The sequence below is a fragment of the Prionailurus bengalensis genome, chromosome C1 (assembly GCF_016509475.1).
Source record: "Prionailurus bengalensis isolate Pbe53 chromosome C1, Fcat_Pben_1.1_paternal_pri, whole genome shotgun sequence".
NCBI lineage: Eukaryota > Metazoa > Chordata > Mammalia > Carnivora > Felidae > Prionailurus > Prionailurus bengalensis.
The window spans coordinates 55,491,958-55,519,372 of NC_057345.1; the positions used below are offsets into that span (position 1 = coordinate 55,491,958).

At 37.4% G+C, this 27,415-nt stretch overlaps 2 protein-coding genes across 14 annotated transcripts in view; one reads left to right on the forward strand and one right to left on the reverse strand.

Moving 5' to 3' along the window:
- DNAI4 (dynein axonemal intermediate chain 4) overlaps positions 1–301 on the reverse strand; it is a 93,851-nt gene extending 93,550 nt beyond the window's left edge. Inside the window, 2 exon segments of the mRNA XM_043575204.1 lie at positions 12–119; positions 121–301. Of these exon segments, the coding sequence (XP_043431139.1) occupies positions 12–119; positions 121–179 (167 nt within the window). The 5' untranslated portion in view covers positions 180–301.
- Positions 302–336: 35 nt separating this feature from the next.
- MIER1 (MIER1 transcriptional regulator) overlaps positions 337–27,415 on the forward strand; it is a 60,863-nt gene continuing 33,784 nt past the window's right edge. For 2 of the 13 annotated variants that reach the window (XM_043575205.1, XM_043575206.1), the window contains exons 1-6: positions 337–444; positions 1,544–1,644; positions 4,366–4,439; positions 15,240–15,264; positions 15,394–15,430; positions 20,160–20,305. In XM_043575205.1, coding sequence (XP_043431140.1) covers positions 378–444; positions 1,544–1,644; positions 4,366–4,439; positions 15,240–15,264; positions 15,394–15,430; positions 20,160–20,305 — 450 coding nt within the window. In that variant the 5' untranslated portion in view covers positions 337–377. Of the gene's footprint in view, positions 445–644; positions 762–1,543; positions 1,645–4,362; positions 4,440–5,681; positions 5,900–15,239; positions 15,265–15,393; positions 15,431–20,159; positions 20,306–27,415 lie in introns of those variants that run through there. The other 11 variants (XM_043575211.1, XM_043575213.1, XM_043575207.1 and 8 more) reach the window with 9 other exon arrangements.

Here is a 27,415-nt window from a genome sequence, read left to right on the forward strand (position 1 = left end):
CCGGAACTTACAACCAGAGGTTCTGTTGCTTGCGGCTGTTTGCTGGAGAGATAGGCATGGTTGCGACAGGCTGTGGAGTGGTGGGCCACCCCTTCCCTGGCTGCTTCTGGAGTCCCTGTACCCCAACCCTCGGCGTTAGCGGCTCTGGCTGAGGCTCGGGAATGTTTGCCGGGCGTCATGGAGACGGAGGAACCCTGGCTCAACAAGCGGCCGCGCGGTTGGCTGGCGGCTGGAGACCGAGGAGGAGGGCGGAGGCGGAGGGGAGGGCAGAGGGTTGGTGGAGCAAGAGGAAGCCCCGGACGACGACTAGAAAAAGGAGGCGGGCGGCCCGGGCCCCAGGCCCCTCCCAGGTTCTGAGTCTCCCCGGCTGCAGGCGGATGGATGGGGCTTCTTCAGGCGGTGGCGGCAGCAGTGAAGGTGGCGGCGGCAGCAGCGGCAGCGGCTGTAAGTGCAGCCTCCATAAACCATCTCTCCTCTCCTAGTCCTGATTGGGATGAGGGGCTCCTAAAGTGTCCTCGGTCCCCTTTCTCTCCTTCCCCTCCCCCACCATAGAGTACCGCCCGGAAGACCCTTAACTTCCGGGGAGGGGCTGAGAGAGAACGCGCCCGGCCCGCTTCCCCTCCCCGAGTGCGTCGCCCCTCTGGGCGCATGCGCAGCTGTCCGCCACAGCGCACCCCCTCCTAGCCCGGTCTTTTGCTTTGGCGGTGGCGGCGGCGCGGATCTTCCCCGGCGGCCGCGGTGCGCTGGGAATCCGCTGCGGTGTGAGTTCGTCTCGCGCAGTTCGCTTCCGCCCCTTTCTCCTGTCGGCTCCCGAATTCGGTCGGGGTGGGGCTAAGCTGACCATCCCCCTGTGGCTCCGCCTCTTTTCCCCTGTAGATCCGGGTTCGGTCCCAGCCCTCCCTTGGGAGGCTTCTGCTCGCACTGCAGTCCCCGTGGTGAGCAGGGTCCTGGGCAAGCCGCCCTTTTTGAAGGGAATGAGGGAGGGCAGGAAGACTGAAGAGGGCATTAATATGAAAGAACGAGGTTCTCCTGCCCGATGGGAAGATCCCTGGGGACAGATGCCTCCCCCTCCTTGAAATGGCCTTGTTTTTACAGCTTTTCTTGGAAAGATCCCTGGCTGGGAGCCCATTTCTGGTCCTCGTTTGCTGTGTGACCTTGGGCGAGTCACTACCCCTCTCTGGGCCCCAGTTATCCTTAAAGCTTCCTCCAACGCTAAAACTCTTAATTTTGCAGAAAAGCTTGTGCAGTTACAGACTCACCCGTCTACTGGGGCCGCTTAGCCCAGATGACGTGGAATTGACTGAACGAACCTTCTTCAATCATGGATGGAATGAGTCGACCTATTTATTGGGTCGCTTTTATTTCTTTACAAATGGCATGACCCAAGGCCCATTAATGTTTTCCTAAAATTGTCATGGGATCCTTGTCCTAATTCTTGGCCATCTTTTTAAAAATGAGAGGTTGAGAATTAGAGACATGGTGAGCTTGCGGTATCATCATCTCTGGTCTCATTACTACTGAGGCTCTCTTTCCTTTGATCCAGATGGTGTGGTGGCTCGATTCTCCCAGTGCCTGGCTGAGTTTCGGACGTGGTTAAGAACCAACTGGTTGAGGTTCAATGCAGACAAGACGGATGTGATGCTGGTAGGCAGGGGCACACTTGGATATTAAGGGAGGGAAAATCCAAACTCCCTCAAGTAATATAAATATTACATTACTCTTCCTGTATATTCCAGTGTTTGAGAACTGATGATGGGCCAATAATTTCCAGAGTTTGGGTGAGATAAAAATAACATGTCGACAATATTAGGACTATTAAGAAAAAAATCAGTTTGTGATAATCTGATAAAAGGGGTCGCCCGGTAAAACTCTATGTAAAAATTGTGAAAAAAAACAAGACTGTCCTTTGAAGAACCAAAAGGCTATGTAAGTGTTTTGAGGTGGGGTTAATAATAAAAACCAAACTAACAAAAAGATGATGCTGATTCTTGCATAGCTGTGGGGCTTCCGAATGTAATGCATTACTGCTTTGTAACCTGCATTCTGCCTACTAAAGTAAAGGTAAACTCTCAATTTATCTAAAATGTCATTTTAAGTTTTTTGATATTTAGGTATTTTCAACCAAATTGGTAGCTATCCATAAATTTTTACCTGCACATAATGTGTAGGTTGTCACTTTTAAATAGAAATTTTAGTAAATAGTTTACCAAATAATCTCAAAAGGGACTCATGGACTCTGAAAATTGTTAGGTAGAGAATTTGTTGTTAGCGTTTTGAATGCGCTGCATTCATCTGTTTCATTCAAACAGCCCTAGAGTAAACTGTTATAGATATTTTCTTGGAGCATTTTGAAAGGTACCTGAGTTGCATAACATTTTGTTTATGTAGTATGGATATATAGTACTTACATTTGCATCAGGTATTGGTACTGAATAACAGGTTATATTTCTTAGGTATATGTAAATTGCCAGAGACATTTACTTATTGGTCAGTTTAAGGTACTGGTTGAAGTAAAATTGTGACCTTAAAATGCTTTTGTTAAAGGAGAATACTAACTGAAGGGTTCCCATGTGTGCATGTGTGTGTGTGTGTGTATTATAACTTCTATAAAAAATGTTTAATAACTTTTTAATGGAGTATTCAGTAAATTGTTTAAAAATAATTTCCCAATATAATAACAGTTTTCAGAAGTTTCAACGTGGTGAAAGTTAATGTTAGTTTGCCTGAAAATAATGAAGCTTGTAGGTGGGGAATGGGAGCTAAAGAGGCATTTATTCAGGCTTTGTATAGAGATTTTTTTTTGTTTTGGGACATTAGCCACAAACCTCACCTAAAATTGGAATTAACCACACTTTTTAGTTTAACTTTAAACATTTTTCTACATGATGTAACAGAGCTATCATTTTGGACATCACATTAACACGTAATATAAACTAATGATTTTAAACAGCTCATAGGTATTAGTGAATATTCTCATACTTTTAACTCTGTCATGTCTTGTTTTTAGCTCTTCTAGTATCAATAGGCATCGAAGACTTATATTTTGTTATTCCAAGTATAAATATTGATTGCTTGCACTTAAATACAAAGAAGACATCTGTTGAATTAATCCAAAGTGCTGAAAAACTCAGGGAAATGGATGGAAGTAACTAGGAGATAGATTCTGGTTTAATAAAACAATGTTCCAAACATAGAGCTTTGTCTGAAAAGAGCAGTGTCTTCATCAGTCATTGGAGGTGTTTTAGCATAGGCAGAAAAGCCTGGTAGTCGGGAGACATAATGAGAGATTCCTACCTGGACAGGGTAGAAATTGACTAAAGACACTAAGATTCTGTGGCTAATGAACAGTTAATTTTTACATATTTGTTACTGAGGAGGTAAGCAAGAGTTTTTGAGAAAGACTTTGCTTTCCTCAAGGTGGTTCCTAAAATTTTGAAAGATAAGTGTATCACAAGAATAAAATGGGAGTAAAACCATGCTGAATTCAGGAGTAATGTGTTACAAATGACTTATAATGTTGCAGGCATTTCTTTTTATCTTTAGAATATCTGAACCTAAAAAAAAAAAAAAATCACTGAATTCACATTTTTTTTAAAAAGGGAAGGAGAAAAATGTAGAGGGAATTTTTCCCCTAAACGATAATGCCACTTATAATTAGTAAAAATGATACACATTATTAATAAACTTAAAAGTCATTTATCAATAAGAGGGGGATATCCATTCAGATATCTCCTAGATGGGATTTTCCTGACAATTTCAGATTTTCCTGACAATTTCAGTAGCTTAAGGGACCATGATCCCCAGCTTTTTAATCACAATTGGGATGTTTTTGTTGAGGTTGAACTGAAGAATCAAAGACTAAATGGACTTCAGCAAGTTATTCCTGTACTTTGCATTTTGACAACACTTTTTAAAAATTTTTCTTTTTGTGAACCAGCTAAATTTCATATATTAACTTTGGTATTTAAATGGAAAACACTCCTTTATCCCCATGGTATTATAAAGCCTGAGTTTCTACCTCTGGGCCCCTGATTTCTGTCTTTACCCACCTCAGGTCTGTGCACATCAGTTGTTCTTTGCCTTCAGCTGTTTCCATCAAGTGTCTCAAAGTGAAAACTATTTAAACACAAACTGACTTTTCAAAAAATGACTTTTATTTTGAGTCCAAAGGACTAAGGTAATTCAGTAGTGTACTTCTATATACCTGTGCTAAAATATTTATTCCCCCAAGGAATCCTGAAAAACACTTTTGTATAAGTATTCTAAAAAAAATAAAATGAAAATACTGTACAGTAAAAATTGTTTGTAGATTTGGGAACCTTAAAGTTTTCCTTTCTCTTCTTTCCCTTGCTTTTCTTTCAGTAGAAAATGTGCATCAGATGTTTATGTTTAATTGGTTTACAGACTGTCTGTGGACTCTTTTCCTGTCAAATTACCAGGTAATGTCCTTTCGCTTAGCAGCTTCATATACCTATAAATGCACAAGTTATTCATGCACAAATTATTATTGGACATAAGAATTTCAAGTTAATGTTGAATCTTTGGAAAAAGGAAACTGGTTAATAGAGTCTAGACTGTTAAGGGAATACAAATTTAAGCAAACAGCCCATGTTGCACTGTAAGTGAAGTATAAAGGAAAAACTGTGTATGTGCACATTTATGCAGTATATTATAGTGCTGGCGTCACATTTGGAAGGAATGACTTTTTATACTGAACTGGTTGATATGGGCAATCATTTTTTGAAATTGCATTAAAAACCCTTGAACATTTGAGGGAAAACGGGCTTTTTGAAATTAAGACTTAAACTCCTGGTTTAGTAAAATGTGTTAGTGCATGTTTTAATATCACCTTTGTATTAGCCAGTATCTGCGTTAGTAATGGAAGTGAAACATGTTTGTTATTTTGCAGTCATTGACCCTGCAGTCATTAGAATTGGTTTCAAGGCCAATTGGCAGTTCTAGGCCAGTATTTTAAAATAAACTTTCAAACTGTAGGCATTTCAGGCATTGCAAATAAGCAGGTTTTCCCTCTCTGCAGTCAAGTCGGAGATTATTTATATCTATCAAAGAGCAGCTTTTCAGTATTTCGCATTTTGAAATTTTCTCCAGTTGTGCAAAATTCAAACATTGCACAATTATGTTGCTCCTGGCATCTCAGGAAGCGTGTGAGGAAAAGCAGATGAGATGTGAGGATGGTATACTACCTATCCACAGTCCCTTAATCTCTGACCTCTAAGGTTTGGGGATGTGGGATTTTACATTTCCCGTCGGGAATCAACGGAGAGAGAAATACTTATCAAGAGACAACCGCTTTCAAAGCGCACCACTTTGTGCCTTTGCCGTTGTTGCATCACAGCAACATCCGTTTTCAGCAAATGCTCTTCGAAAAAGGCCTACATGTAGAATGTAACGTATCTTTTCCCCTGCGATGTGAATGCTGGACACGGTTTTCTGGGCACTTTCTCTTGACCTCTCTGGTCCCTTGGAGCCCTCTCCTTCAGCTGGAGTCGCGGATCCGCTAAGGGCAGGGGAGGCGCCCCGCGCGGAGAAGCCCACCTACCCCCCACACCCACCTTGACTCCGCCCCCTCCGCGCTCCTCCCGGGGAAGGCTTCCGCGGGGCCGCGCGCGCGCGCGCCCGCCTCTGCTCCTGCGCGCGCTCAGGCTTTTTCCCTCCAGTCCAGCTCGGCCGGGGCGCCGCGAGGGGGCGGAGTGGGGTGTGGTGGGCGCGCTCGGGCGGCTCCTGCGCGTTCCCGCCGAGGCAGCGGCGGCGGGAGCGGTAGAGACGGCGGCGGCGGCGGCTGGAGTCCCGTTGCCGACTCTCACATCCGGGTTCTGGCCGTGACCCAGCTGCGGCCGCCGCGGAGATGTGACCCGTCAGTACGGCAAATATGGCGGAGGTAAGGGAGCGAGCTCCCCCTCCCTGTCCCGGAGCCGGGCGCCCCGGGCCCTGGCCGGGGAGGAGTGGAGTGGGCCTGGCTAGGAGAGGCCCAGCCCTGCTGGCGCCACTGCCCACCTGTTGTCCGGAACAGGCCGCGCTCTGGGCGGGAGCTTTCCTTGGAACTTACTTGGGATGGGTCCGGGGGTAGGAGGAAGCGGAGGCGTAGTTGGACTTCGGGGGCAGTTTGAAGGGTCGAGTGCTGCGTGGTAGTGCGTGCGGAGAGGGGCGAGGGCGAGTGGGCGCCCTCCAGGCAGGGGCGCCGGTGGCGCAACTTCGCCGGCCGGTGCTAGGGGCCAAGAGAGAGGAGCTGCCGCTTCCTCTTCTTGCGAAGTTTCTTCCCTCCTTCACCGAGATGCTGTTGCGCCCTTCCGTGTCACCCCCACCCGTTTGCTACTGACATCCAGTCCGTGTTGATGGGGAAAACGTAAGGCAGAATGGCCTTCAACTCTCATTTTTCTCATGGAGCTAAGATGAGCGTGGAGAAATAAACGTAGCCTTTCGCGATCCGGCCCTTTAGGTTGGGGGAATCCCCCTGAATCTACGGAACAGTTCCATTCCTTCCGAAGGTAGAACCTTTTTTTCTCTTTATGTTTCGGAAGAGTTGCTTTCTACCTTTCCCCCTCTTCACTTTCCAGGCATTCCCCCCCCCCTTTCCTATCAAGGCTATCTATTATTGTCTTTTTTCCCCCCTTTTATGGGAGGTTTTATGTTGGTCCCCCCCCCTTTTTTTCCAGTAAACGAGTTAACCAAAGCCCCCTTTCCTCGGTGGTAATTGTTTTCTATTTTGGGGCCTTAAATCGTGGCAAATAACCACTGTTATGATTCATTGAAACTTAGTGTTAACGCCTCTGGTGATTTGAATTTTGGTTTCTGATTTAAACCTTTAAACATTTGATTTTTTTAATACTTTTTTTTTCCCTCCTTACCCCCGGAAAAATTCGTTATTCCTTACCCCCTAGAGTTCAGGAAGTGATAGTATTTGGAGTTTTAAGTCTACTTTGAGTGAGAGCCTCACTAAATGATTGATAAGGCATTTCTTCTGTGTGAATTACCGTTTTCTTGGGCTCAGACATCCCCAAATTCACGAATAGGTAAAAAAATTTTCTTACCATCCAGTCCCCAGTATTTGTCTTCATTAATTGCTGTATGAAGTCAGTGGTGAGTTAGGTGAGTACTTTGAATTTGGGATACTGAAATACAGATTATGGAAAAATATTAATTTGGACGCTTTTTCATATACCTGTTGAGTGGAGGGACCTGAAAGTTAGCTGTTTTGTGGAATTGCTCTTAGGTTGCCCCTTCTGCTTTCCTTACGGAAACTGGCTTTGTACTTTTGTAGTGGAGTATTTGCTGTTAAAGGAAGAGGAGATTGATTCACTGTAGCAGGAGTCTTCACTGCTAGTAATCTTTTAAAAACATTTAATACTTTTGATTTAAAACTAAATTTAGATCTTAGATTTATTTCCATTTCTTTTGTTCTTTGTGGTTAAAGAATTGTATTTCAAGGCACATGAGTTGGAGAAAACCTAGTACTTTGTATTTCATTTAAATGTGACTGGATTCATTCCACTGGGCTGAAGGAATTTTAGTCCTGGTAAGATTTTTAAGTGTTCCTTTTTTCATGTGTAAGTTGGGGAAGGGGTTGTATGTAGCTGGATTTACCTACATTTTGTTAAATAGCCTTCAGTGGATTCCCCCTTTCAGTGAATGCCTCTTAGATAAGCAGCAGTGTACTGTAATAGGTTATGTGGTTTCTTCCCTCACGGTGCTGCTCACAATGACTTAAGCTTTAAGTTTTGTAGTCCTATTTTAAGGCAAGCTATTATTGAAGGAAAATAACTTTGTTTTTGAAAATACAGTGAAATTTAAGTTTAGAAAGCTTCGCCCAGAAATTTTAATTGCCCAGCACACTGAAAACTCAATATGTAAATAGGAGTATATTAATATTCTTGTTTTAGAAATTAAAGATGGTTGTATCATAAGAGAGGAAAAGCAATATTTTGAGTCACTAATCATTTCCTAATATTTTCAAGTTTTAGTTTTCTTAAAAATTGCATTACTTGGAGAATGGATTTCTCATGTTCAGTAAGGAACGCATGGATGGTTCAATTTCAAGAAGAGTAAACCTGAACTTTGTGTTCAGTGAATTTATTTAGTGACCTGAAATCTTTAAAAAAAAAATTCATCTTTTAGTGTTGGATAGTTTTGTTTTTAGTGAATTTAGAAGAATGGGGAAACCTTCATTCATCTGTGTCCTACAAAATACCTAAACAGGTGGAGAGGTGAAAAGTAAAATTAGTTTGTATTGTTCTGATTTCAATATTTTAGTAATTAGGATGATTTTAGAGATTAGTTATTTTTAAAACATAGATGGAGAAGTGCTGGCTTTTATTTTTATATGGGCACTCAGGAGATTCATTCTTTGTGATGCCAGTATAAAGCATCTGGTAGAATAAATCAAATGTGCTATTGCACTTTTGGTTAAGTAGACCTGAGCATTGAAGCTGACTGGTAAAATAACAGAAAATGCAAAGCAACAATATACATTTATTTGATAAATCTGAGGGGAAAACAGGTTATTGAAGAAGCATGTCTCCAGAGAAAAATGTCAATATTATGCTTCTAGGTTCGTTGTTGTTGTTGTTATTTCCTGCATAGGAGAATGACCTTACCTTGTTTTTCCAGAGAAGTGTTTAATTCTTGAATACAAATTGATTTAGATGTGAATAGAATATACTAATTTTTTCATATTTGATCTGATCACCTAGGCAGTCTATAAGTAGGAAGTATGTGTTTAATGGTTCCTCAAATCATGCTAACATTAAAAACATATTTAATGTGCTTAGAAGAAATGGCACATACTCTTTTTCTTAATAGGTTTTTAGTAATATTTTTCATTGCTTTTCATCCCTTAAAATTACTTATCAACCTTCTAAAAGGAGGTTCTCCTAGTTACACTTAAAGGAAGGAAATTACAGGGTAGTTGCAGTTTTACAAAGGCAACAAGAAAGAAAGAATAAGAGGAAGAAATAGTTGATCCTTTGGGTTTTATAAGGAATGTGGTACAGGGACCTTTGGGAATGAATAATTTGTCTGTTATTTCAGGGTTTGTAAACACATATGGGACTTTTCTTTTCCAGGGGGGGAAAAGCTACAACATAGTGTAAGACCTATCTTTTCACCTAGGTCATATTGCTATCATATAAAGAGAAGAAGATTTTAATGAACCTACTTTTCTATATTAGTTTTAAGTATTTAAACCTTTTCAAAACCGATACATAATCTGTTTATTCACTGTCACATCTTCATTTATTTCTCTTGAAAACACACTCCTTGCTTAGTGGGTTTTAGTGTATTTGGATTTCATTTTTTAAGGAAATAGGATCATCTTGACCATTCTTCTTGATGGTGTTAATTTCTATTCTAAATAAAACTTGTTTCACTGCAGTAGATTTAGGCCTTAAATAATTCTCTATAGTGGTAATGAACTTTTTAGTGTTTATACTTGAGTGTATTTAGGATTTATCCAGAGTAAGACTCTGGATAAATGTATGAGAATCTAATAAAGTTTAATTCAGAAGGAGTGATAAAGTGCTTGATAATGTAGAAAAGGTTGGTTGGAGGATATATAAAAGTCGATTACTTTTAGAGAATTTTTCTACAGGAGAGTAATCAGTTTTTCAAATCAGAAATAAAACACTGGCATGCCTGGGTGGCTCCGTCAGTTGAGTGTCCAACTTTGGCTCAGGTCATGATCTTCTGCTTTGGTTCGTGAGTTTGAGCCCCGCATTGGGCTCACACAAAACCCACTTTGGATCCTCTGTCCCCCTCTCTCTTTGCCCCTCCACTGCTTGCACTCTCTCTCTTAAAAATAAACATTAAAAAAAAAAAAAAAGAAAACAAACACTGCCATAAGAAACTGATTAGTAAAAATAGAAAAGTAATCACCTGTATAGAAATTTCTTGCTTGAAGTTAGCTTGAGTCCCTGTGTGTTTCAAAAGATTTGCAAATGGTTTCAAAATTCATTGCAGTGATAAAACTGTTCAAGTACCAGTTATCACCTGGGACCCATTCTGTTTGACTTATTCTATGGCTTATAAGAATGACTGTTAAATTATGTTTGTGTAGATAGGAAATTCATAAAGTAGCACCCCCAAAAAAGCTTTTTGCAAATTGAGATTTTTTTTAAAGGTCCTAGATTTAAAAAAAATTTTCAGAAGAGGCTGTTAAACATATCCCATCCCTTTAGCTAAGTATTCCTTGGTAGTGTTAGGTCTTTTGAGCAGTTTATAATAAAAGTAAAGAACTTAGATCTCAAAGGAAATTGAACTAGAAGATATCTAAATCTTACTTTGAGAAAATGAAACTGAGCAGAGTTGATGCAATTTGTCCTAAGTTGTGCAGTTAGGCTGTGGCACAATTAAGAGTGGAACCTAGGCTTCTGAATTCCTAGTGCTTAATAATAGCAATTCATCCTCTGAGTTATTACTACTGTAGTCAATTTGCTAGTTTTACCAACACGACTTTCTTAATCTTTTTTATGCCCCCAAATTCTTCAGGGGAAAGTTAAGTGACTTAGTTTTGTATGGAGGAAGAGAAATGGTGAGCACAGTTCCCCTGCTTTCTCCACCTGGAGGAGGGGCATCTAACTCCTTCCTGGCTTCTATCCCCATCACTTGAGAACCTCTGATTTAGTTAGCAGCGTCTATATTGTTAAGTAGGTGATGATAACAAAGAAATGGTGGTGGAATTAGTTTGAGGGGAGAAATTAGTTCAGACAGTTATGTTTATTTGAAAATATGCTTTTGATTGCCTGGAATATATGAATCTGATTACTTCATTTTTACCTTTTTTTTTAAATGGTTATATTCTAGATTACTGTGTTCTAGAGACACATTTGAAGATATCTGAGGCATTTAATATTTGTTACAAGTATTAGCAATTTGATCAACTAAATCCTATGTGTGGTGAAGATATAAAAGTCAGCTGTTCATTTTTTAATTTGATTTAGCCTACTCATACTCTGTGTGACTGTCTAGTTATGGTTTCTGTCTCAGATAATTATGTATGCACCTAAAAGAAAACTAGGTTATTTTTCTAAATGATACATTTGTTTAAAAAAAAAAAAAGTGGCTAGCAATAGGTTTTCTTAAAAATCTAAAAGTAGAGGAAGGAAATGAAAATTGCTCATAATTCCATAAGATAATCTCCACTGACTTTCTTAAAAAAAAAACCAGTAATACTAACAAGTGGTTAGAAAATTCCAATAGTATAGAAGGGTATAAAATGAAAAAGACTTTCTCTCCCCAGCCCATTCCCTAGAGATAACTATTGTTACAGGGTTTTTTTTGTGTGTACTTTTGGAGAAAAAAAAAAAATGTCATTTATATTCCAGCCCAAGTTACCCCCTTCTCTACTTTTTTTTTTAACTCCTAATATATGTATGAATAAATAAATAAATGTTTTTTACATTTTTTTCCCTCATTCACCACAAACAGACTTGTCTCTTTTTAACGGATTAATAGTGTTTGGTTGCTTGGAAGAACAGTATTTCATTTCTAACTAGTTAAATGATAGACTTGAAAATTTTTTCCCAACTTTTTGCTATGAACCACTTTATGGTAACGACTGTTAAACATGTATCTTGGTATGCTTTCTTAGGCTTATCAGTAGGATAATTTCATATTAGCAAAATGATCACTAGAAGGGTTAAACCAACTTGTATTTTTCTACCAATGATGTATGAGTACATCATAAATACATTTTCACTTCTAATGAAAAATTTTCTTTACTATTTGCATTTTCTAGTTTGTGCTTTTTCTAAAAATACAAAAAAAAGTTACAAATGAATACCTGTTTTACAGCTCTAGTTTTAAACAGGTACTAATTTGTGCATCATTAATGGTAGATGTTGCAGGTTTTTCTGGAAGATATTGTTAAAGATACCACTTCCTAAATAGACATAGATAATAGTCTGACATGACAGATGATAACTTGCAGTCACATTTTAAATATACTTTGAACAGATGAAAAACATTCAAAAAAGAAAGAAAGTAAGGGGGAGGAAGGAAAGAGGTAAAGAGAAAAGATTTTTAATATAGTTGTTCCCTTGAAGGTATAGAAATATTCAGGTTGTAGACTTCAGTTCCACCTTCACCACTTACCATAGATCAAGTCACATTATCTCCCTGGGTTTGCTAATCTATAAAATGATGTTGGCAGAGTGGGTATTATTGCCAGGTATGTAGTTATGATCAAGTAACTTTATGCATTTGAGAATATGTAGTACTATATAAATGTAAGCTGGTTCTGCTCTTCTAAATACCTGAATAAAAAAATGCTCACATTCTGTACTTAAATTTCCTGTATTATGATAGTGAACTTTTACTTTGAAAAATAATTTTTTTGCCTGCAGTTGGGGCAAAAGTAATGTATAGTATAAAATTTTCAAATGCCAGTTTTCTAAAAGGTCAGTTTTTAAATTAATTGAGTATAATAAACTTATAAGAAATATCTCACTCTCACCCAGCCCAAATGGAAACAGTGGAATTATATTTTGAACATGGAATACTAAAATGTATGTCTAGAGGCATATCTCCCTACTTCCCCTTCCCTGTCCTAACCTAGGTACACATCAGTCAAATTACAGTTCTTGAAACATTCCAGTATTTCTGATGTAAAATGGTCATTAATGCTGTCTTTGAATACTGGGTGTTCTTTCTGCCAGCTAACCGTACAAATAATACCAGTCCTCTGAATATTTGGTATCTTAATTAACGGAAAATATTTGGGACCTTTTTCAGAACTTTAAAGTGATAGATAACTTTACCAATACAACACAGCAATCCGTATGGTATTGGCAGTTAGTGCTTTTTGAGGCCTTTTAAAACCTGCAAACGCCATTCACAACTCAGTGTCTTTGTTATTGCCAGTACCTAACATCTGTGAAAATGTACCTTTTATTCAGAAGAAGAATGACATTTTTAATCAGAAACCCCTTTTTATCAGAAGACTGTTAAATGGAGTAATTATTAAGAGTGTTCAAAAAGAACTAAATGCTCAAAGAGCCATTTCTCTTAAGCTCCTAATTTGAAAGAAATGCTGATTTTCTTGTTTCTGCCCTGCAATATTTTCAGAAGTTTACTAAAAAGGAAAAACAGCACTGTGAGGCTACTTTGTGAGTGGCAAACCTGGGACCAGATAAAGAGAGTCATCGTTGCCGTAGCCTTGGACAGAAATTGTGCTTAAACTTGGGAAACAAAGCATAACTGCATGACATAAAAGTAGATTAATATTTTAAAATATTGATTTGCTGTGTAATAATTTGTGTGGTGGTTATATCCGTTTTGAGCTTAGAAGTGTGTTACTCTGCCCATAAGATGTTAAGCAAGCTAGAAACCCTTTTTATAGTTACATTACTTTATCACCCTGCTTTTCAGCTTCCTGTTAGAGGAATGGAATTAATAAGTAGCACTGGTTTGACTCTGTGTGGCAGAGCAACTTTTAAGTAAGGGTAGTGGTGTGACACTTGAAAATATATAATACTGACTACTGTCAGTCTTTTATTGAAGTAAGTTGATGCTATAGTCAAGAGCCATTTTAAGAATTAAAAGGGAAAAAAAATAGGACCCTTGGGAAGTGTGCTTCAAAAGAACCTAAGTCACCATGTACAATAGAGAATGTCATACTTAATACAATAGCATACTATGGACAGTTTCAAAATAGAATTTTAACACCTTAAAAGAAATTTGTCTTAGATGCCTAGCTTTTGAAAAATTCGTCACTTTCCTCATTTTATTTTGTTCTTCTCCGCTCCCTTCCACATTAGTTACCAGAAAGAAGGAAAATAGACATCTTCCTTATGATGGGGTTATGTCCTGATAAACCTATCATAAGTTGATAATATTAAGTCAAAAATGCATTTAATATACTTAACCTACTGAATGAGCATCATAGCTTAGGCTAGCCTACCTCAAACATGGTTAGAACACTTACATTAGCCTACAGTTGGGCAGAATTGTCTAACACAAAGCCTATTTTATAACAATGTATTGAATATCTCATGTACTTCATTGACTACTAGACTGAAAGTGAACAACAGAAAGGTTGTATGGGTACACAATGGTTATAAGTGTATTGGTTGTTTGCCCTCGTGATCGCATGCCTGACTGGGAGCTGCAACTAGCTGCCACTGCCCAGTATCACAAGATAGTATCATACCACGTGTTGGTAGCCCAGGAAAAGATCAGAATTCAAACTTCGGTTTCTACTAAACGGGTATTCCTTTTGCACTATCATAAAGTTGAAAAATCGTAAGTTGAGCCATAATTGTCAGGGACTGTCTGTGCTGGAATAACTTATTCTTGCTAATAATTTTGGGCTTCTAGCATGCCTGACTTCTAATGGGCATGAAATAGCTCTGAATGAATAGGAAAGGTTTTAACTATGAAGCATATGCCATTTGAAGCATCTTGAGTTTTTGTTATATATTTACAGAAGTTTATGTTTGTATATGACTTGTTTATAATTTTGAATTAACTGAATTTAGATAAAATAATAGCCTCAAACCGTCAAGTGGTCGTATTACCAAAATAAGTTGCTAGCAGTGTTATCTTTAAATTTTCTAAATGCTTATAGTTAAATTTATGAGGGGTAGAATGCTACAGTAGAAGCAGCATGTTATAATTGGGAATGTTTTTGATTTTTTCATCAGAGACCTTAACCTTTCTAGACTTTAACTCAAAGGTTACTAATTCTGTGATAATTGAAAAATATGTTGTTTGTTGTAAAGTTAGCCTAATGTACTATTTGGTGCTTAATAACATTTTACTTTTTCCTTCTACTTTATACAACGTAATTTTTACTTAAAATTAATGTCTTGAAGTGTTTTTGCCTCCCTTCTTTCACGTATTTTAAGCCAGAGGCCAGCTTGTTAGTGAATCTTGTGTGTAATTTCCCCTTTATTGATAAGAGAAAATATTTCAGAAAGTTCTAATATCTAAAATCAGATCTCTTAAGCTGCATATGTTATGAGATCCATATTTGCCTTTAAAATCTGAGTCAATTTCATATTATTGTCTTCATTTCTAGATTTAGGAGTGTTTGGGATTTTTATATGTTTAAATATGATGTCAGAGAAAAGATTATATAGAAGGTTTTAATTTGTCTTAGATAATTCAGATGTAAAAACTTAACTGTGATCTTTGATGTCAAAGTGGTCCTTGAGTAATTCCTGTAAATTTTGCACAGATTTACTTTACAAAGATGCTAATATTTCTTCTTTTCTCCCCCTCCTCAGCCATCTGTTGAGTCTTCAAGTCCAGGTAAGTATTTTCTGTATTTTCTATAATTTCTGTTTGACTAACATTTGTCCTATTATAAAAAGCCTAGAGGAGTTAGACTGTCATCTGACTTGCTTTTCTTCTGAATGCTTCTTTTCTCTGGGGAAAAAGAAATGGATGAAATATTTGACTGCCCATGAAAGTACAGGTGAGGCTGCTGTGAGTTCAACCTCATGACTACTTGTAGGTTCACTTTTTTTATGAATTACTACGTGTATTTCTTATAGGTTTTAATTGATATTCGATTTCAAGTAAATATGAAGTGTGTTTTTTCAAAAGGAGTCACTAACTTAGAAATATTTGCTTGTATAGGAAGCTCAAAGTTTTTGAGGAAAAAAATGCATTTAGTGAGGGAGAAAAAAAGAAGCAGAACATTCAAAAATGAATATTCAATGTTATAAATTAAGGAGGTTATGTTTAGATTGAGTAGGATCCGATTTTACCCACAGACCATATAGAGGTTGCAAACGTGATCTTTTAAATTTTTTTCTTTCTAATGTTTGTTATTTTTGAGAGAGCGAGAGACAGAGTCTGAGCAGGGAAGGGGCATAGAGAAAGAGGCAGACAGAGAATCTGAAACAGGCTCCAGGGTCTGAGCTGTCAGCACAGAGCCCGACATGGGGGGTCAAACTCCAGAATGGCGAGATCATGACCTGAACCAAAGTTGGATGCTTAACCGACTGAGCCACCCAGGCGCCTCGCAAACATGTGATCTTTGACCTATATCTGGGCCACAAATGTTTTTTTGTTTGGCCACTCTAGTGATTTTAAAAACCTAGAATATTTTATATAAAATCTGAATTTAGGCTTCTCATGATTAGTCAGAGGTTCTGGCACCACTGGGTACAGCATTCCTTTATAGCAACAATTGGTTGGAGCCAAATAGCAGTCAGGAAAGAGCCCAGTCTGCCTTGGTGTCCAGAAACTTCACCAAGAGAGAGGACTGTCTTCTACAGTGGAGTTCGTGTAAGGAACAGTGCGAGATAGTTAGAGTCAGGAAGGGAGTTCTCAGAGGCAGGGTAATGTTTTATTTGAAAACATCATATATATATTGAATATTTAGGTATGATACATTACTGAATTTTCCAGATTATTAAAGCAGTCTTTCTATGTTGTAAATTTTAGAAAGAATGTTTGTAAAAATGCTTAATATATGCCTTTTTTAATGGTTTAGGATTCTTTTCATGAACACAAATAGTTGTATTCTATGTAGTACGATGTATGAAGTAAGAGTTGGATTAGGATACCTCCAGATCCCTTCCAAATGACTAGTGTGCTCAGTTGACTGTGAGTTTTTTTTGTGTTTATTTAGCTACAAATGTCTTACTCTTTCTAATAGGCTTGGAAGTAAAGTATATCAGGCGTTGTGACATTTCTGAAACTCAAGGATTTTTTTAAACTTATTAGTTTATAAATATGTTCTGGATGGTTGAGGTTGGAAGTAATCTGACCTCATAAATAGCAGATTATTTGTATCCTTTTTGGGACATGGAATTGTACCCAATATTTTTTTTCTTTCAAACACAGACATCTTTTTCATCGAAAAAGTGGGTTCTGGTTGTTTCTGTTCATGTTGTCACATTGCAAATAGACTGAGTTTTAGATATTTTTCAATGAATTTTTGAGAAATTCATCAAGTAATACATAGGCACAAAAAAAGTAATTACTTCAAAGGTGATACTAATGGCTTTCTCAGTTTCCATTGCATTTGAATTGGCCTAGGCTGAACTGCAAGAATAGCGGAACTTGAAGAATACAGTGTTTTCGATGGCCTTTACTACTTGCTGAATGCTTATACAAATAGATTGATTTTTTTTGGTTTTGGGCTAAGGAAGATCTTTTGAAGTAGATAGTGTTTGTAATATCAGGTTTCTGCCCAAGGGAATATTTATTGTCCTTACAATACTAATTGTAGGCAGTTAACAAAAGTTGGTGGGAAAAAATTAGGAATAGAGGCTTTATGTAAAAAAATTTTTGGTCCACTGGTAAGAGGCTGTGTCCTTTGTAACATCTGTACTTTGGAATTGATATTAGTAATAAGAGTCACATGACCCAGGCTCAGTAATTTGTCTCTGGACTTCCCCAGTGTAAACCTGTACAGGTAAAATACAAGACTTTACCTGTAAGACTAGTAGCCATTAGATGTAGGGATTTAGGGAAGGGAAGGAAATAAAATTATTAAATGAATGCACATGATATGTTTAATTTATCTTTTGAATCTTTGAAAAGATGTAAGATACCTTAGTAATTTTGTATTAGGGTACAATTTTATTACCAAGCTGACACTTGCCTTAACTCTGAAGCAAAATATTTATTTACACAAAGCACCAGACTCCCTGTCCCTAATAATTTATTTTGGGGATTTTTACCTTGAGGAGACAGCCTAGTAGGCTAGGAAAAGAATGGTTAATTGGTCTCAACAAGGCAAAAATACGTCAAGTAAAACCAAGAAGTCAGATTAAGGCAAGAAAAGTGAAATTGAAAGTTAGAAAACAGTGTGGTATATATATGGAGAGGATTGGAGTGAGAAGGGGAAAAAGGTTCACCCACACTTTGTTATTTCTTGTAATGAGAGGGTAAAGTGGCAAGGCTTTATAAATGGCTTTGGAAGTAATGACAAAAAATGGGAGACTTCAGGTAAGTAATATAGCACTCAACTTGGTGCTGTGTACTCATGTGAGTTTGTTTTGTTTTTGTTTTAGTTGGTGAAAGAGTATACGTAGTTAGGAATTAAGCATAATTATTTTTTACAATATTTGCACTCAATAGGAATTAGGATAATAGTGTACAAAGTTGTGGTGTGAGGTTGTTCTAGGATCTTCCTGCCTACAAAGGAGAAGAAAAGTACAGCATGATTTGTAGGAATACATGATTATTGACTAAGTGTCCTAGAAGGTTGCTGTGTGAACTGACAAGTTTTGGGAATGTTTTTTCATTAAAAACTCAAAAAGAAGGAATAATGATTGGGACTATTAGGGACTTATCCCTAATAGTCTGTTTTTCAAGAAGTCAACTTCTAACGCTTTGTTTTACTTACTGGTTCTCTCACTGGACTGAAGGAAGAGCATACTGATGTAATATATCACTAGTTAATGGTCTTAACCTTTGTTATTAAGTAAAAAGCTACAACTAAATTAGTGGCTCTCGAATTGTTTTCTCATGGAGCTTTTGTGTCTAGTCCCTCAGCCAGTACCAAGGTGCTGTATTAAAACTATGCCATGCTTTTCTTAATTATCCAAAGAAATTAACACACTTTTCTAAATGTTTTTATTTTATAAATCATTCTAAAACTTTGATAGTTTGTTAACTTAATTTGTACTATAAGGTGATTCCTGATTTAGAAATAATAGTTATTTTATATTTAATATTAGTATTATGTTCGTCAAAGAGCAGGATGACTTCTAAGTGCTTCACCACCTGATCTGGCTTGCAGTTCAGTCATCTTAGTAAAAATAGGTTCTCTTCAGGTATTCTTTGAGGCAGGATACTTAATGTCTCTGAGGCTGTGGCTTGCAGGAAGCTTAGAATGCAGTAAAAGCACAGGCACTGAATTAGCAGACCCATGATTCAGATTCCGTCCTTGCCGCCTACTGGCTCTGTGAGTTTAAACGTGCTGCTTAAACTCAGCCTCAAGTTTTGGTTTTGTTCAAGTTTGGGTTTGAAGATTAAATGAGATACAATGTATGTGAAGTGCTTGAGCCATAGTATTTGGCACACAGTAAGCACTCAGAATATGGTATTTACACTGAAAATTGAGGGAGATGGCAAGAACCCTGAACCTTGAGTGTCCCCTTATCCCTAATAGTCTGTTTTTCAAGAAGTCAACTTCTAACGCTTTGTTTTACTTACTGGTTCTCTTACTGGACTGAAGGAAGAGCATACTGATGTAATATATTACTAGTTAATGGTTTTAACCTTTATTATTAAGTAATACAACTTTTTAACAGTTTTAATTGATAAAAGAAATTGCTGATTGATGTTTTAAATGTTAAATAACTCGTTTATTCATAAAAAAATGAATTTGTAAACTTAAGTCCAGGTTTGGCAATAGCCAATTGTGGGGTAGTTTATAGAATGTGTATGCTGAGCATTTGCAATCTACTATTACAGGCTTGACCCTATTGAGTACAGCAGTATTCCCCAGCCAGCAGGCTAAAAATAGATTAGCTTACACATCAGTTAGCTATTAGATTATTTTTAATGAGTTCATAAGAGTTCTGTATGCCATTTTAATAAATTTCAGTTTTATATTCTCTATCTGAATTATTTCAGACCAAAATCAACTAAATAAATTAAGGACGGCTACTTACATGTTGAAATATATTTCCGTGGAAGTGCTAATAGAATAATATTTGAATGTAGCTGTATTTTCATTACACTGTGTATTCAGATGACTGTATATCTCCCATGACTGTATTCTCATGGGCCATAAGGACTCATACTCATTGGGTCTATTAAATATCAGTCAGATGATTAAGAATTGTGGTATTTCCCACATGAATTACCATTCTTACTTGATGTGATCCATTATTCTTTACAACTGAAATTTTGTGTTTAGATGACAGTACTCTTTTTAAGAGCTGTACACACTTTTTTTAAAGCTATACTGCTCCCACCCCACCAGTTACAATTTTAACTGTGAATATATAGAGGTGAAACAGGACAAAAAATAATCCCTTAGAGAAGAGTATTTTTTACAGGGACAGAGTGATGAGTAAGGGTAAGAATTTTAGAAAACTAGTACTCGATGTGCATGGCTTTTCCCTGATACTTTTGTTTGACCTGTATCCAACTTCAAATAACATACACATTAAATGAATATTAATAAGATAACACTTCATTTGGTTTACCAAACTTTTTAAAATATTCTTTACCAGGAGGTTCAGCAACGTCAGATGACCATGAATTTGATCCATCAGCTGACATGCTGGTTCATGATTTTGATGATGAACGAACATTAGAAGAGGAAGAAATGATGGAAGGAGAAACAAACTTCAGTTCTGAAATAGAGGATCTTGCAAGGGTAAATAACAGTAAGAGCTAGAGGATGAAGTAGTTAACGGCTTTTTTTGCAGATAGAGGAAACATTTGAAATTTTCATTCTCTACCTTTGTTTTTGGGGAAGAGTGGTGTTACATATAATTGATAGTGAAAAATTCTATGTGGTTATAGGTGAGATATTTAAAGTTTGAAATGAAAGGCATTTTTTAAAAAAAGGAATAGCTATTATGTGGAATAGAATTACTTGAGTAAAACATCACAGTTATCTGGTCAAAAATAGGCTATAAAGGTATGCTGAATTTCCTCTTACATACCTCTGTCCTCTCCCAGTTACTGACCTTTTACTCGCACCCTTTCAGAACCAGAATTTTTAAAAAAATTTAACGTTTATTATTTTTGAGAGACAGAAAGAGACAGAGTGCGAGCAGGGGAGGGGCAGAGAGAGAGGAAGACAGAATCCGAAGCAGGCTCCAGGCTCTGAGCTATCAGCACAGAGCCCGACGCGGGGCTCTAACCCATGAACCATGAGATTATGACCTGAGCCGAAGTCTGACGCTTAACCGACTGAGCCACCCAGGCACCCCGAGCCAGAATTTCTTAATAGTGGTCATCATGTTTCTCATTTCCAATTTATTCCATAAAGTACTCTGGATAGTTTCTGTCCCCTCCTACCAAGATGACCAATGATCTTACTATTCTATTCATCATTTTTCTCTCTATTCTCAGCCATATTCAACAATTACTGCTTCCTTTTATTTGAATTCTGGAGTACCCTACCGTCCAGTTTTTCTTTTCTGTTTGTTTCTATTCAGTATCCTTTGCAGACTCATTTTCCTTCACCAAAGGTGAATTTGGTATTTAAATTTAGAATTCCCTAATTCTCAGTTCTGGATTTTTCTTCTGTCTATAAATCAGTGTGCCTCAGAATGTAGTATGAGAGTCAGCTGCTTCAGAATTGCTCATAGACTTAAGAAATGCGGGTTTCTATGCCTCTCCCCAGGCATATAATTAGACTCTCTGTGGGGTATATACACACCAAATTTGAAAATTACTAAATTAGGTGATCTGTTCTAATCCATTCCCATAGTGTCAGTATTCTCTATTTTTCTAGCATTAATATATTCCCTATTCCCAATTTTGTTTAACCTCCTGCTTGACATTTCTGCTTGGATATCTCCATAGATATCTTTACATTTTAAATGTCCAAAGCAGAACTGTTGATTGATCTCCTACTTCCTCCATCTGTTCCTTCCCTATCCTCAACATAAAAAATGGCACTGTTTTACCTTATTGCCTAAATCAGAAATCAGGAAATCCTCTTCCTTCATTCCTAATACCAATCCTGAATAAGCCTGTCATTTCTTTCCACAAAGATACCTCTTATCTGACTGTTGTTCTATCTCTGCTGCCACTGTCTTGCCCAGGTCACCATCATTTCTAGCCTAGCCTATTACCATAGCTTCCTAACTGGATTCTCCATTTTTAAAAGAGGATTCTCCTCTTTTACCATTCTTTCATCCGGTATATTTCTATAATAATCATGATGGTATTTTCAAAATACTAGTGCAGTTGTGTCAGCCTTTTATTTAAAACTGCAGTGTCTTCCTGTTACATGGGAAGAAAATCCAAACTCCTTGACCTGGCCAGCAAGGCCCCTGTCATGCTGTTACATACCCACACCAGGTGCTTCTGTTCTTAGATAAGCTGTTTCTTCCTGCTTCAAGGCCTTTCAGCTCTTTCCTGCTCCTCGGTATGTGTTTTCTGAGGCTGGTTCCTTATCCCCTTAAGTCTGGGCTTAATGTTGCCTTCTCACAGTGACCTTACCTGTTCCCAGTTAGCTTTTTTTTTAATCCACTGTACCCCATTCAATGCTTTCTTTATAACTAACACAATTTGTAATTATATGTTTGTCTCATTTATTGTCTGTGTCCTCATTTAGTCCCATGAGAGGAGGGACAGTGTTTTATTCACCAGTGTATTTCCTGGTGGTGGTCAAACTTTTTGGACGAAAGGATAAATCACTGGTATGCTCTTATTAAAATGTATTATGTATATGATCTGCTACACCCCATGACAAAAAGAACATACAAAATAAGTAAGACGTAGTGTCAGCCTTTACACGTTTAGAGTACATAATATTTTGGAAAAATTAATTCCTGTATAGTAATATGTGTTGCCGAGTTTTAGTTTTTATATTGCACATTTAAAGAACTAGAAAAGGAATTCTATTACTATTTAGTCAAATCTTGTCAGATGGTCCCCTTTTGGATCTTTTAGTAATTAAAACTAGCTTAATCCACAGTGCCTAAGCAATTCAGTGTTTTATTGTTTTAAGCCAGAAAACAATTGGTCTTAGTGACCATGATGTATAGTTGTTATAAAAGCTTTTCAAGAATGGGTTAAAAAGCACTTGAGGAGCCTGGAGTCAAAACTGTTCTTTACAAGAGGCTAGAAAGTCATTCAGAAGACTGTTAGAGTTTGTTTGAATGATCTAGAACCTACGTGAACATCAAAGGAAATGGTTGATTTAGGGCTCAATCGCAGTCACTTCATATATTCATTAAATGGAAGGCAGTTATTTGCCTGTATTTCACAGAAACTTCTATCACTTTACGTATATTTTCATTTCTGAATAACCCATCCATGGGATAACCCTGAAAGGAGGAAAATCTTATATATTCCATTTTCTCACACTCTACGTTGCTCAAATAATTAAGTAGTCACTCAGGAGGAGATAATCAGTACAGGTTGTGTGGTAGAATGATTATTGGTTGTTGTTTTTTTTTTTTTTTTCTGTTTCTGAAAACAGGCTATTACATTTAATTAGTACAAAATTGCTAATGAGCTTTGCTAAAAGTTTGGGCGTGTTGTTGTTTCCTATTTCTCCTTTATTCTGCCTCCTTTGGTCTTTTACAGCCTCCCCATATTTGCTTTCAGGTGACCCTTCCTTAGGAAAAAGAATTTAAAATAGAATTTTTTATAGAGGATATAGAAAGGAAGAGAAAGGGGAGCCAATCTTTTATCATTCTCCTCAAACAGGCTGTCTTACATCTTTTCAGATGCTTCTAACTTTTCCCAGAATAATTAAAATTTAGGTTTAAGTTGCGCATAATTACCAATGCTTTCATCTGTAACCTGCAGCTAAGCTAGTTTAGGGCCAATATGTTGTGTTTCTTAAAGTTATAAACTTTTTAGGTATGAACCAAACCAAACTGGTTTTTGTTTTTATTTAAAAAATGAGCCAGATTTTCTCACTGATTACTGATATTCTTTTATACAAATGAAACATTACAGTTCTGTCAAGAATCAGGTGATTTTTTACCTGGCATGTTGGTTGTATGACATGGACTTGTGGCAGAATTTTGACTAGCAATTCATTCAGGAATTGTCAATAATTGCATGGCGTGTAGTTTTAAGTTCATTCAGTTTGAAATCTAAAGTTTTAAGTGAAAAGTAGCTTTTCATAGAAGAAGCTTTGATGTTTGTTGTTACATTTGTACAGTTCAATACAGGCATGAATCTTAATATAAAATAATTATGTAAGTTCAGCATTTGAATATTTTATAGAATTAGATATACAGGTTAGAATTTATAGTGGTAATCTTAGAAGGGGTATCAGAATCGTTCCTGTAGTGAATATACTTTTGTTTGCTTGAGTAGCAATATGCAAGCTGGCTTAACTCTGTTTTTCAAATGTACTCTTAAAATTCAAAGTCTTGTTTTGAATGGCACAAATGTAGCAGTCTGTTTGGGAGAAGGGGGATCAGGATCAGCTATATCTTTACGTATTTATCTGTATTTTTAAAATCATGTTATAACAATATTATACTTAATACTCATTTTGAAGTGCTAGACACATAACCATCTGGTGAATCTCCAGAACTGGAAAATAAAGATTAAAATGTGAGAGGGTTTTGTGAAGTGTACACATGACAAGAATTACATAGAATAAAAAGAAACCCCAGTGTGGGAGTTCTAAAGAAAAGTTAACTGCCTCCATCCCTTTATAGTTTATCTTATAGTGAAGCCCCAACAACCCCAAGAGGTTGTTTACCTTAGGAACGGTCTGGTCTCTCTAGTCCAGTCTGGATGTGTAGTCCCTTATGCCATCCTGGCTGGAAATCAGTCTCTTTCCTCCTCCTTCCCCTCTTCTTTCAGTAGCATTTACTGGTAAATTGGTTGTGGTACACAGTATAAGAAGCGTACTGTGTCCATCCAACAGATGACCCTTGAATAGCCAATATCTGCTGTCTCCTGCAGTCATTTCTAAAAAGACTAACATGAACTCCTCTATGGCTGGCAGATGGACACCACTCCAACCTTAAAATAGTGCTGTAGTTATTTGGTAACTTTACTGTTTTGAAGTTATATGGCAGATAGATAAAATGTCTTTTGAAAACATCTGTTCTTTTCACCTCCAGCTAGCCTCCTTTTAGGTTATGCAGACATGATTGCTCCTCTTTTTGTTACCGTGCTTAGTCAACTTATTTCCTTTTTTTTTTTTTAATTTTTTTTTTTCAACGTTTATTTTTTGGGACAGAGAGAGAGCATGAACGGGGGAGGGGCAGAGAGAGAGGGAGACACAGAATCGGAAACAGGCTCCAGGCTCTGAGCCATCAGCCCAGAGCCTGACGCGGGGCTCGAACTCATGGACCGCGAGATCGTGACCTGGCTGAAGTCGGACGCTTAACCGACTGCGCCACCCAGGCGCCCTTCAACTTATTTCTTAAAGCACAATATGCAAGTATAGTCCATGTTCCTGTATTTTTATTCATTTTGTGCTATGTCCATATCTTCCATATATTTCATTCATTCATTCATTCATTCATTCATTTATTGAGAGAGAGAGAGAGAGAGACAGCGCGCACTTGTGCACGCAAGCAAGGGAGGTGCAGAGAGAAAGAATCCCACACAGGCTCCACTCTGTCAGCGTTAGTACCCAACATGGGGCTCAGTCCCATGAACCGTTAGGTCATGACCTGAGCCGAAATGAAGAATCGGACGCTTAACCAACTGAGCATCCCAGGCACCCCTTCCTTATATTTCTTATTCCTTATATTTCTCGGTTTTGAGGAAGGCAGTACATATGCATGTATATGTAAAGGTACTGTGAAACATTTAGTCAGACTTCCTGATTCAAAACTCTACTGCAGGTGTGTGACTCTGGACAAGTTACTTAATTTCATTAAGCGGCAGTGTTACTACAAGGATGATATACGTAAAACATTTAGCATAGTGTCCTATGTGATAATCACTCAATAAATCTTAGTAGTTTTTATCATTCATAAAATTCTCAAAGGTACTTGTAACCCCCAAACTGTGACATTCCATTCTACTTGACCCATAATTTTTTCTTTCACTTTGTTTCTCCCATTTCTATACTTACATACTACATTTATATGGATGGTAATAAGACACTACTACTTTCTTGTGGTGTTTCAGTTTAACTTGAGGAAAGCCCCTTATTAGTACCTTATGGAACATAGACTTTGACCATATAAGTTAATGAGAGATTATCTGGAACAGGTGACTGGCAGACCCCAGTATAATAATGTGCTGAGTCAGCCACATTTTATTCAGCTTTTAGTCTTTTTTCAGAGACAAATGGCAAGGAACATTTGTTTTATAGGGTGTCATTACTGTTTATATCAGTATTTTTGGAGGCAAATAATAGAGATCCATCTTGAACTTACTTAGACAAAATAAGGAATTTAATGTAAGGCTCATGTAATTTTAATAAGGGCAGAGAGATATCTAGTCCTTAGGGACTCAGTGCCACCAAAAGATATTTTCTGTTTCTGCTGTTCTACATGGTGGCATCCTTTTTAGACCAACTTTGTTTATATGCTGTCAGTTTCCAGGTCTCCAAGATGTACTGCTTAAGATACTCTATGTTTTTTTAGCTGCTGTTGGTACAAATCTGGAAACAAACTATGGCCAGGCTTGGGTCACGTGCCCATTCCAAACTTATGGCCAGGAATGCAGTGATTCCAATTGGATCAGATGCTATGTAGTCCAGAAAGTGAGCTCTCAATCAAAATACATGCTTGGAATGGAGGAAAGAACATTCCTGAAAGAAGATGAATATGGAAATAGAAAGAGAAAGGATTTGAGGGGGTGGGGCAGACAATAAATTATCCTTACAGGGTACTTGTTAAATGCTACGTACATCCATTAGTGCATAGTAGGGACATAATAAATGCTACTTGAATTTGAAACTGAGGATTCCTCAGCAAAATTGATTTTGGTTTTTATTGTAGTACTTGTAGCTCAGTGTTTGTTGCAAGATCTTCACTTTATACCTTAGTTGAAGTAAGATATTTTTTATACTAATGTCAAACTCTGTCTTGTATTCCTCAGTCAGTCTTGATTGTTGTTTACTAACTTGTTGCTTACTAACTTGGTATTAGGTGACAAGAAATTAAGTTAAAAGTCAATACCTAAGCAAAAGCGTAAAACCGCTATATCCTTTATTGTTAATATTAAGCAAGCATTTCCTCAGTGGAATAGGCAAGGATATTTTGTTTACACGTGATAGAACCCAGCTAAAATTAACTTTGAAGTTTATTAGAACTTTATTGGTTTTAATTTATTGTTTTTAATATTTCTTAGAACTGTTTTAGAAGTCATATGAATGTGTATCTGGGAATAAGGAGTGTCTAGAACAGAGATTCAGTGTCACCAAGACCTCTTAATCACTCTTTACTAATGGTTAAATCCTGTTGATTTCTTCAAGGTCTCTTGAGTTTTTTCTCTACCACATCCACTAATTTAACTAGTTTAGGCTCTAATTATACTACATGTGAACAATAGCAGTGGATTCCAACCTAGCTCTGTCTCTGGCAAACTAAATCTTTCCCTGCCAAAGTCCATCTGGAACATTTTGTTACATGTATAATCTTCCCTAAGCCCTTGTAGTGTCAATCACTGCTCAACAGTTACTCTCAAATGCAGTCAAAAGTAGAGCGTAACACTTCCTACTAGAAACTAAGTGAAACTAGAGAAAGGTAAAAATACAAGATCGAACTTACTTTAGTTACTACAGATGCCTTCTGCTCTAATTAGGGTAACCTTGTATTCATTTTTGTTTCTGTACGTGTGCGATAGTCATTTCCTCTGACTTGAGTGACTT